This window comes from Mesoplodon bidens, assembly GCF_964165515.1.
Source record: "Mesoplodon bidens genome assembly, chromosome: 6".
NCBI classification, from domain to species: domain Eukaryota; kingdom Metazoa; phylum Chordata; class Mammalia; order Artiodactyla; family Ziphiidae; genus Mesoplodon; species Mesoplodon bidens.
Window position 1 is genome coordinate 95,072,356 of NC_138162.1, and position 12,308 is coordinate 95,084,663.

Sequence of the window (12,308 nt, forward strand, 5' to 3'; positions counted from 1 at the left end):
CTTACGCTAAAGACACGCATCTGCATATTTTTCCCTCCAGGGGCTCCTGTATCACCTGCATCCAATGTGCTCAGCACTGACAGAGGAACACCACAAAGAACGCTAGGGCACACGCGCTTTCCAAATAAGAGAAAGGCAAAAACATCAAATGCTGGTAAGGCAGCTCCTCGGTTGTTGTGAACTGCACCTCTATCCATTTTAAGTAAATTAATCTTTATTTTCTCCTACCAAAAGTAATATAGATGAGTGTTTAAAATCCGTAACATTAGCAAACCAAGAAGAGATCACAAAGTAAAAGTTTCCCATAATCTCATACTCCCCACCCCACCCCACCCCACCCCCCGCCTCGACACTATCATTTCAGTGTCTATTCCTCCAGGTGTTTTTCTATGTATATATCAACATACATATTATGTAAACATGTAACTTAATAATTATGGGATATAACTCAATACAGTTTTGTAATTTGTTTTCACATAATACATTGTGAACATTTTCTCATATGTTAGCACATACAGGTTTTCTCATTCTTTTAAATAGCTTCTATAGTATTCCATCTTATGGAGGTACAAGTTATTTTTAACATATCAATGAATGCTAGACAATTAAACTGTTTTCAAATTGCTACTGCTATGAACACTGGGATAATGAATATCCTTATACATGTCTTTGTACCCATATTGGAAACATTTCTGGAGGATACTATCCTAGGAAGAGAAAAGCTGAAACAAATGCATAAACATTTAAAATTTAATAGGTACTGACAGACTGCCTTACAAAAATTTAGGCTAATTTAAACGCCCACATGTAAAGTATGACATACCCAAGAATATACTAAGGCTGTAAGAAAAATAAGCATCTATGGATCATTGTGAAGGCCTTTGCAATTCACTGAAAAACTACCACAAATAATGTTGCCACCCACCAGTTCTGACCTCACAGGAACTTCATTGTAAGTGGAGTCTATATTTTCTGAATAAAACACAGAACACATGGTCCAAGAAGTAAAAGAGTTGTATGCAGGCAGATGAATGACTTGACTGAAATCTCAGCCAGATGGTCTTTATGGCTGTCAGGCTCACTACGGAATGGCCATGACCCACAGGCAACACAGGAAACTTGTAACAGACAGAAATGCACTTGCAGGGAGAAGCAGCAGTAGACACCAGAGCCAGGCTCTACGTGGAAACAGCTCCTTCCCAGTCGATATCGTTAGAAACCAACTCTTGGTCTTAGCTGCTCCTAAGGCACAGCTAAACAATGATAAAAATATCTGACGCCCAACACTTTCCCATTCCTTTCTCAATATTCTTCCCTTGATAGCACAAGCTATTGTGAATCAAGTTAACTGTCTTGTAAGACAGATTCTTTTTCTGGCTATGAGTTTTTCTTTTCTTTCCCTGACTTACCCCTGCTCCCCATAAACTATAGAAACCTGAAGGTATCAAACTTCTTTTTTCATATAAATCTCTATGGAAAGGGCCTCTTTGAGACTATGGTTAACTTGACACCAGGGGATATTTGAAAGGTACAAAGTTCTCAAGTTCTGGTACCAATTCTATGATACTATGATATATAGTAAGAAATATATATTTGGTCTTAATCCGTGTTCTGGCAGAGCTCTTAAAACCCTTGGAATTTCCTAAGTGATGGGAACCAAAGGTGTCTTTTGTTACGTTAATGGAGTGACTTTTGTAAAACCCCTAGGTAACCTAAGGATGGTGAACCAAGCACATGGCTACAGGGTTGGAACTTTCATACTCCACCTCCAGCCCCCTCTGGGGAGGAGAGAGGGGTCAGAGATGGAGTTCAATCACCAATGGCCAATGATTTAATCAATGGTGCCCAGGTAATAAAGCCTCCATAAAAACCCAAAAGGATGGGGTTTGGAGAGTTTCCAGGTTAGTGAACGTATCCGCTATGATAGTAGCCCACCCCAGTTCTGGGGAGAGAAGTTCCTGTGCTTGCGACCCTTCCAGATCTCACCCTATGCACTTCTTCATTTGGCTGTTCATATGTATCCATTACAATCTCCTTTTATAATAAACCGGTAATCTAGTAAATACAATGCTTCTGAGTTCTGTGAGTTGCTCTTCGGACCCAAGGAGGAAGTCATGGGTTGGTGAGAAGCCCAGGTGACAACCAGAACTTGTGACTGACATCTGAAAGGGCGGGGGGGGGGGGGGAGTTGCAGTGGCAGGGGGCAGTCTTGTAGGACTAAGCTCTTGACCTGTGATATCTGACTCAAGCTCCAGATAGCTAGTGCTTGAATTGATTTAATTGCTTGGCGGTGTTGAGAAAACACACACTGAAGATTCCTAATAGCAATGATACGCCACCCCCTTTGAATCTGAGGTTCTTCATCTGTAATAGGAGCATGATGTATAAAAGTATTATAATCTGAAAATTATATGAAATTTTTACTTTTTATATCTCTGTACAATGTTCGTTTTTTTTGTGTTAATTTTAATGTTTTGTGCTAATTTTTCAATCAGAAATGAAAATGCTCTTAGAGATTATTTTTCTGATTAAATCTAATACTTTTTCAAAAACTTCTATTTTTACTCCAAAAAGAAATGTAGGACTTCCCTGGTGGTGCAGTGGTTAAGAATTTGACTGCCAATGCAGGGCACACAAGCCCTGGTCCAGGAAGATGCCACCTGCCACGGAGCAACTAAGTCTGTGCACCACAACTACTGAGCCTGCACTCTAGAGCCCGCGAGCCACAACTACTGAGCCCGTGTGCCACAACTACTGAAGCCCGCATGCCTAGAGCCTGTGCTCTGCAACAAGAGAAGCCACCGCAATGATAAGCCCACACACCGCAACGAAGAGTAGCCCTGGCTCACCGCGACTACAGAAAGCCCGCACGCAGCAACGAAGACCCAATGAAGCCAAAAATAAATAAATAAATACATTTTAAAAAGAAAAGAAAAGAAATGTAATTTTTTTCTTTTTAACCATTGCATCAAATAGGATGAAATGCCTAGGAATAAACCTACCTAAGGAGGCAAAAGACCTGTACTCAGAAAACTGTAAGACGTTGGTGAAAGACATCAAAGGTGACACAGATAGAAAGATATACCACATTCTGGGAGTGGAAGAATCAATATGGTCAAAATGACTAAACTACCCAAGGCAATCTACAGATTGAGTGCAATCCCTATCAAATTACTAGTGGCATTTTTTGCAGATCTAGAAAAAAAAATCTTAAAATTTGTGTGGAAACACAAAAGATCTCGAATAGCCAAAGCAATCTTGAGAAACAAAAATGGAGCTGGAGGAACCAGGCTCCCTGACTTCAGACTATACTTCAAAGATACAGTAATCAAGACAATATGTTACTGGCATAAAAACAGTCATATAGATCAATGGAACAGGATAGAAAGCCGAGACATAAATCCACGCACCTATGGTCAATTAATCTATGACAGAGGAGGCAAGAATATGCAATGGAGAAAAGACAGTCTCTTCCTAAATGGTGCTGGGAAAACTGGACTGCTACGTGTAAAAAAATGAAATTAGAACACTCCTTAACACCATACAGAAAAAAAAACCCAAATGGATTAAAGACCTAAATGTAAGGCCAGATACTATAAAACTCTTAAGAGGAAAACATAGGCAGAACGCTCTTTGACATAAATCACAGTAATACCTGCATCTACTTCCCAGAGTAATGAATATAAAAACAAAAACAAACAAATGGGACCTAATTAAACTTAAAAGCTTTTCCACAGCAAAGGAAACCACAAACAAAAGGAAAAGACAACTCACAGAATGCGAGAAAATATTTGCAAATGAAGAGATCGCCAGGGGATTAATCTCCAAAATATAAAAAACAGCTCATGCAGCTCTACATCAAAAAAAACCAAACAATGGAATATTATTCGGCCATAAAAAAGAATGAAACAATGCCATTTGCAGCAACATGGATGGATCTACAGATTATCATACTAAGTGAAGTAAGTTAGAGAAAGACAAATATCATATGGTTATCACTTATATATGGAATCTAAAAAACGATACAAATGAACTTATTTACAAAACAGAAAAAGATGCACAGACTTAGAAAACAAACTTATGGTTACCAAAGGGGAAGGTTGGGGGGAGGGATAAATTAGGAGATTGGGATTCATATATACGTACTATTATATATAAAATAATCAACAAGGACCTACTGTATAGCACAGGGAACTCTACTCAATACTCCATAATAACCTATATGGGAAAGGAATCTGAAAAAGAATAGATATATGTGTATGTATAACTGAATCACTTTGCTGTACACCTGAAACTAACACAATATTGTAAATCAACTATAGTCTAATATAAAATAAAAATTAAATAAAAATCTAAAAAAAAAAAAAAGTAGTATTTACTTTTACACTGGACCAAGAAGGAAATTCTGGGTAAAAAACATGTCCTTTTCCTAGGCCAGGGGAAATAAGTAGATAAACTAGTTGCTTCAACACGTAAAAGAGGGGAGTAGGAATCAGTAAACTAAGATGTGTTCCACATGTTTTCTTATATTATTTTCCTCTAAACTCCTGAAAATATACTCTTGACCTTCACTCTGTCCACTTCTTACGGCTTCCTTTCTGTATCCCTTGCCTCAAGCCTTGGAATTCACCAACATGAAACAGGCATGGTTATCCTTCCAGGAGGCCTAAACAGTTGGATTATTTCCAGCTTTAGAAGTACACTGGAAGCTAACTGGCTTTGCTGTGCTGTTTGAAACTCATTATCAGGTTTCTCCTTCCAAAACATATCCTGCTACATAACACCATACCTATGTATTCACTACTAGAAAATTATTTAGTAGAGGTTTTCTGGGTTTCTAAGAAATTTTATTAAAAGGCAAATTTCCCCAGGGTTATTAGCACATATGAGTGATTATGGCATACCTAAGAACAGATTCCCAAACAATAAATCATAAGACATGTGACCAGAGAGTTCATGCTACTTCCCAGACCCAACGGCTTTACTGATTCTAGTAAATACATTTATTTTTTATATAATTTGTAGTAAGTTTATTAAGTTATAAGTATAAACTATGTCCTGATTACTAATACTGATGTCTATTTAAAAATCAAAGTAAAGAATATTTTTAAAATAATACTTAAGCATGACTTAAGCAACTTTCTGAGAAAATTTTAGATGTTCTCTAATATTGTATCCAACTCAGTTTTCCTTAATGAATTAACTGTGTTCTATTTCTAGTGTGACCCATCTACTGTCTATTTATTTCCTCCTATCTATCATGATAAGACTTTTTAAGCATTCATTCCTTTAGTTTATATTTATTGAATACTTATTTTGTTCTAGGTAACGGGTTATAAGGGCATAGCCCTGAACAATACATATGCAGGCCCTGCCTTCACACAAACCCAGGGAGTTAAGAGATTTTTTCGTTACTTGATAATAACAACATCCTTGGGAATTCCCTGGCGGTCCAGTGGTTAGGACTCCATGCTTCCACTGCCGGGGGCCTGGGTTCGATCCCTGGTTGGGGAACTAAGATCCCATAAGCTGTGTGGTGTGGCCAAAAACCAACCAACCAAACAACAAAAAACCTCAACTTTATCCTGATAATCTCTCTTTGTAGCTAGATAAACTTACTTGAACAACTTCTACTAAAAATGCCTCTTTTAGAGGGAATGTACTTCAACATAATAAAGGCCATATATGACAAGCCCACAGCTAATATCATACTCTTTGGTGAAAGACTGAAAGCTTTTCCTCTAATATCAAGAACAAGGTAAGACTGATTTACTTTGTTATAAAGCAGAAACTAATAAAAGAAAATTTAAATTAAAATTAAAAAAAAAAAAAAAAGAACAAGGTAAGAACAAGGTAACCACTGTGCCACTTTTATTCAACATAGTATTAGAAATCCTAGCCGGAACAATTGGGCAGGAAAAAGAAATAAAAGGTATCTAAATTGGAAAGGAAGAAGTAAAACTCACTATTTGCAGACAATATGATAGTACATATAGAAAACTCAAGACTCCACCAAAAACTCAGAACTAAAAAATAAATGGAGGGACTTCCCTGGTGGCACAGTGGTTAATAATCTTCCTGCCAATGCAGGGGACACAGGTTTGATCCCTGGTCTGGGAAGATCCCACATGCTGCAGAGCAACTAAGCCCGTGTGCCACAACCACTGAGCCTGCGCTCTAGAGCCTGCGAGCCACAACTACTGTGCCTGTGTGCCACAAGTACTGAAGGCCATGCACCTAGAGCCCACGCTTTGCAACAAGAGAAGCCACTGCAATGAGAAGCCCGTGCACCACAACGAAGAGTAGCCCCCGCTTGCCACAACTAGAGAAAGCCCACGCACAGCAACGAAGACCCAACGCAGCCAAAAATAAATAAAAATAAATTTATTTAAAAAAATAAATAAATGCAGTAAAGTTGCAGCATACAAAATCAATATACCGAAAGCTGTTGCATTTCTATACACCAATAATGAACTATCAGAAAGAGAAATTAAGAAAACAATTGCATTTACAATTGCATCAGAAAGAATAAAATATGTAGGAATAAGCTTAGCAGAGGAAATGAAGGACCTAGACACTGAAAAGTTTAAAACATTGATGAAAGAAATGGAAGACACAAATAAATGGAAAAGTGTTCCATGCTCATGGATTCGAAGAATTAATATTGTTAAAACGTCCATACTACTGAAGGAAATCTATAGATTCAATGCAATTCCTATCAAAATTTCAATGGCCATTTTTCACAGAAATAAACAATCTTAAAATTTATGTGGACCCACAAAAGACCCTGAATAGTCCATGCAATCTTGAGAAAGAAGAACAAAGCTGGAGGCACAACACTCCTTGATTTCAAACTATATTACAAAGCTCTAGTGATCAAAACAGTATGGTACTGGCATAAAAACAGACACATAGATCAATGGAACAGAACAGAGAGCCCAGAAATAAACTCACACATAAGACAATTAATTTACAACAAAGAAGCCAAGAATATACAATGGGGAAAGGAGAATCTCTTCAATAAATGGTGTTGGGAGAACTGGACCACTCTCTTATGCCATACACAGAAATTAATGCAAATGGATTAAAGACTTTAACATAAGACCTGAAACCGTAAGATTCCTAGATGAAAACATAGTTGATAAACTTCCTGACATTGGTCTTGGCATTTTTTTTTTTTTTTTTTTTGCTCTGACAACAAAAGCAAAGGAAACAGAAGCAAAAATAAAAACAAACAAAAAAATGTGGGACTACATCACACTAAAGCTTCTGCACAGCAAAAGTAATCAACAAAATGAAAAGGCAACCATCTGAATGGGAGAAAATATCTGCAAATCATATAGCTGATACAGGGCTAACATCCAAAATATATAAAGAACTGATACAACTTGATAGCAAAACAAACAAACAAACAAAAAAACCCACCAAACCAATTTCAAAAATGGGCAGAAGATCTGAATAGACATTTTTCCAAAGAAGACAAGCAGATATCCATCGGGTACATGAAAAGATGCTCAATACCACTTATATCGGGGAAATGCAAATCAAAACCCCAATAAGGTAGCACCTCACACCTGTTAGAGTGACTGTTTTCAAAAAGACAAGAGACAGCAAGTGCGGGCAAGGATGTGGAGAAGAGAGAATCTCTGCACTGATGATGGGAATGTAAGTTGGTGTAGCCACCATGGAAAACAGTATGGGAGGTTCCTCAAAAAATGAAAAATACAACTACATATGATCCAGTAATTTTACTTCTGGGTATTTATGCAAAGAAAATGAATACACTAACTTGAAAAGATATCTGCACCCCATGTTCATCGCAGCATTAATTACGATAGTCAAATTACAGAAACAACCTGTGTCCATCAATGGATGGATTGATGAAGAAAATATGGTATGTATATGTACAATGGAATGCTATTTGGCTGTCAGAAAGAATGAAATTTTGCTGCTTAAAACATCATGGGGCTTCCCTGGTGGCGCAGTGGTTGAGAGTCCGCCTGCCGATGCAGGGAACACGGGTTCGTGCCCCGGTCCGGGAAGATCCCACATGCCGCGGAGCGGCTGGGCCCGTGAGCCATGGCCGCTGAGCCTGCGCGTCCGGAGCCTGTGCTCCTCAACGGGACAGGCCACAGCAGTGAGAGGCCCGCGTACCGCCAAAAAAAAAAAAAAAAAAAAAAAAAACCATCATGGATGGGGCTTCCCTGGTGGCGCAGTGGTTGAGAGTCCGCCTGCCGATGCAGGGGACACGGGTTCATGCCCCGGTCCGGGAAGATCCCACATGCTGCGGAGCGGCTGGGCCCGTGAGCCATGGCCACTGAGCCTGTGCGTCCAGAGCCTGTGCTCCACAACAGGAGAGGCCACAGAAGTGAGAGGCCCCTGTACCGCAAAACAAACAAACAAACAAACAAACAAACAAAAAACATCATGGATGGACCTTGAGGGCATTAGGCTAAGTGAAATAAGTCAAAGAAAGACACGTAATATATTATCTCACTTATATGTGGAATAAGAATGAAATCAAAGCAACAAAAATAAACCTCATGGATACAGAGAACAGACTGGTGGTTGTTAGAAGCAGGGGTGTGTGTGTGTGTGTTGGGGGTGGAATGGGTAAAGGGAGTTAAAAGGTACAAACTTCCAATTATAAAATAAGGCGTGGGGATATAATTTATAGCATGGCAACTATAGTTAATAATACTGTATTACACATTTGAAAGTTACTGAGAGAGTAGATCTTAAAAGGTCTCACCACAAGAAAAAAATTCTGTAAATATGTATGGTGATGAATGTTAACTAGACTTACTATGGTGTTCATTTCATGATGTACACGAATGTTTATTTTGTTGTAAACCTAAAATTAACATAATGTATGTCAATTATACCTCAATAAAAAAAGTAAAAAAAAAAAAGGGAAGAAATGTAAGCTTCATTCTTTCCCAAAATTCATTAAAATTATTTTATTCATATTGATCATAAGTAACCAGGCTCACACTTACCTTTAATCTTCACATACTGCATATCTGGATTAACACACAGGGCAAGGTTACTAGGTAGAGTCCAGGGAGTAGTTGTCCAGGCAACCAAAGATATATTTTCATCTTCCTCCAAAGGGAAAGTTACAAATATTGAAGGATCTTGAACATCCTGAAATAAAATGAGATAAAGTATTCTTTTACAGATTCCATAATTGTAGACATGGAAGAAAAACGAACTGATCCTAAAGAATAAAATAAACCTTTATTTTCAGAATAAACTGAGCTTTAAAAAAAATCTGCCATACTTGTAAAAAGAAAATACAAAGTGAGAAATTCCAAGTACATTTTTTACATAAAGAAAATGCTTTAATAATTACCTTAGTAGTCACAAATAAAACATTTATAGTGTAGCAAGTGGGATACATAAATGAGGTTTCACTATTACAATGATCTATTTTATAATAAGTCCATAAAGAATTAGGTCAATAAAATAACGATTTTGGAAAACAGTGTTATTCTTTATTTGAATGGAAGGGTATATGAGAATTCTTTTCAACTTTTCAGGAAGTCTGAAATTATGCCAACAATTAAAAACAAACACAATCCTTAGTACACACTCATAGTATGGCCAAAGTGAAAAAAGACAGAAAATGCTAAGTGCTGACAAGGATGCAGTGTAATAAGAACTGTCTAGTGGAAGTATAATCCCTTTGGGGTTAGAGTGGGAGGCAATGAACCATGGTCCATGGGTCAAATCTGGCCATTACGTGTTTTTATAGAGCCCAAAACCTAAGAATGGTTTTGACAGGACTGACAGATCATCTGGCCAACAAAGTCTAAAATATTTACTATCTGGCCTTTACAAAGTTTGCCAACTCTTGCACTAGGGCTAAATGTAAGTATACCTTATGACTCAATAATCCCACTCCTGGGAATGTGTATATATGCTCCCCAAAAGACAAGCTCCAGAATGCTCACAGTAGTACTACTGATAAGAGCCAAAAATTGGATATTACCCAAATGTCCATCGACATTAGAATGGATAAGTTAAATACTAGACAGTAATTAAAATGATGATCTACAACTACACACAACATGGATGACTTTCACAAACATAATCTTGAGCAAGAGAAGCCAGACGCAAAAAAAGAACAAAGTGTACAACTCCATTTATATTTAGTACAGAATCAGCAAACAATGAGGTTGGACGTGAGGACAGTGGTTGCTATAGAGGAGTGGGGGGATACATGCTAAATTGAAGGGACCATGAGAAGGGAGTGCTTTTGATAGGTTGCTTGACAAGGTTCTTCTTTAACTTTATCTGGGTGTTGGATTCACGTATATATTCATTTTGTGCAAGTATATGGGATAGAGCAGGTAAATGGAGGAGCAAAAAAATGTTGTCTTATTAAGCCAGGAAATAGGTACTAAGATATAAAAATTATTAATTTTAGTATGTATAGTAATAAACATAAAAAATTTAAAAAGCCACTGAAGGTAAATCTAAATAAAACATTAATAGTGATTTCCTTTGGGTACTGGGATTATAATTGTTTTCCCTCTTCTTTATATCTTCTATGGCTTCTAAATTTTCCACAATGAGCATAAGCCTCATAAATAATCACATCAACCAGACTTCTAAAAACTAAAAATTTAGACAATATAAAAAATAAATACTTTTACATACCACAAGTTGGTTTACCTTTTGGAAAAGTTGGAAGGACTTTCTTCTGTAACTCAATTTAGTGACGTACAGCTTGCTCTTTCCCAATAAGAGAATGTATTTATTTACTTATAGAAGAGTATACACTTTGAAAACCCTAGGACCTAACAAGCTATAATGGGGCTCTAACATGTAAAAATTTAGTTACCAAAGAAAATTCCAGCATAGTACACAAGGATTTATATTACAAAACGTTTGGAGCAACACCAATTATTACCATTTAAAAAGAAAAAAAAGGCTGTGCCCTCTGAACACCTCAAATATCTATCAAAAGAATGAATAAATTGTAATCTATTTGTTATATGAAACACTATACAGCAGTTAAAAATAAACTTAAAACTACATGTATCAATATGAAGAAACTTTAAAACAATGTTTAGTATAAAAGGCAAGGTGCAGAATAAATACAATGAATGAGATTTAAAAACTTGCAAACAACACTAAATACTGTTTATGGATACTTATACAGATAATAAAAGTATAAAAATATGCATGAAAAAGAAACACCAAATTCAGCATAGTGGTTACCTATCAGGATGTGAAGAAGGAAATGGAAAAGAGAAATGTGCTGTAAATAAACAAACTGTGGTATATTCTCCTACACAGAAATTAGAACAAAAGATCCAAAACTACATATAACAGGGATGACTATCACAAACATAATGCTGAGTGAGAAAAGCCAGAAACAGAAGAATACATAGTGGATCTTTCCATTTCTTCAAAGTACAGAACCAGACAAAACTAATCAACTGCTATCTGTGAATTTGATGTATTTGAAATCAACAAAAACAGATGCATTTAGTGAAACCCATGTTTTGTTTTTTAATTTTTTGGCCACGCTGCGAGGCTTGCGGGATCTTAGTTCCTTCCCCAAGCAAGGATTGAACCTGCGCCCTCAGCAGTGAAAGCATGGAGGACTTGCCACTGGACCACCAGGGAATTCTCCTCGTGAAAGTCATTAAATGGTATACTTAAGATCAGAGCATTGAATTATAGGTAAAATTTAACCCACCCCACCAAAAAACCATAAACAAAACAAACATAAAAATGAAGTACTGGGCTTCCCTGGTGGCGCAGTGGTTGAGAGTCCACCTGCCGATGCAGGGGACACGGGTTCGTGCCCCCGTCAGGGAAGATCCCACATGCTGTGGAGCAGCTGGGCCTGTGAGCCATGGCCGCTGAGCCTGTGCGTCCGGAGCCTGTGCTCCTCAACGGGAGAGGCCATAAGAGTGAGAGACCCGCATACCGCAAAAAAAAAAAAAAGAAGTACTTATTTCTATAAAATGCAGAGGACAGAGAAAATGTTAGATTATGGAGATGTAATCATCAAAACTCAGATTGTGGGACACTACAAGATAATATCTGTTTCCCAAACAACAATTTGCAAGGAGGAAAAAAAAAGAAAAAGAAAAATATAGAAAGAGAAATGGAGACCTACACATTAAAACAGACCTAAAAGACAACTATTACCGTGTATGAACCTTCCTTATGTCTCGATTAAAACAAAACAAAAAAGAAAAAACAAACAAAAAAACCCAACTAGAAATAACCCGAGGGCAAAAAAGGATGCTGTTTATGAGACAAGTAGAAATGTGAACACTGATGAT

General features: G+C 37.3%; 1 protein-coding gene across 4 annotated transcripts in view; it reads right to left on the reverse strand.

Moving 5' to 3' along the window:
- The window catches only part of IARS1 (isoleucyl-tRNA synthetase 1), an 81,332-nt gene that overhangs the window by 54,392 nt on the left and 14,632 nt on the right, over window positions 1-12,308 (reverse strand). For all 4 annotated transcript variants that reach the window (XM_081237995.1, XM_081237993.1, XM_081237992.1 and 1 more), the window contains exon 7: window positions 9,000-9,147. In XM_081237995.1, the coding sequence (XP_081094121.1) occupies window positions 9,000-9,147 (148 nt within the window). The remainder of the gene's footprint in view (window positions 1-8,999; window positions 9,148-12,308) is intronic.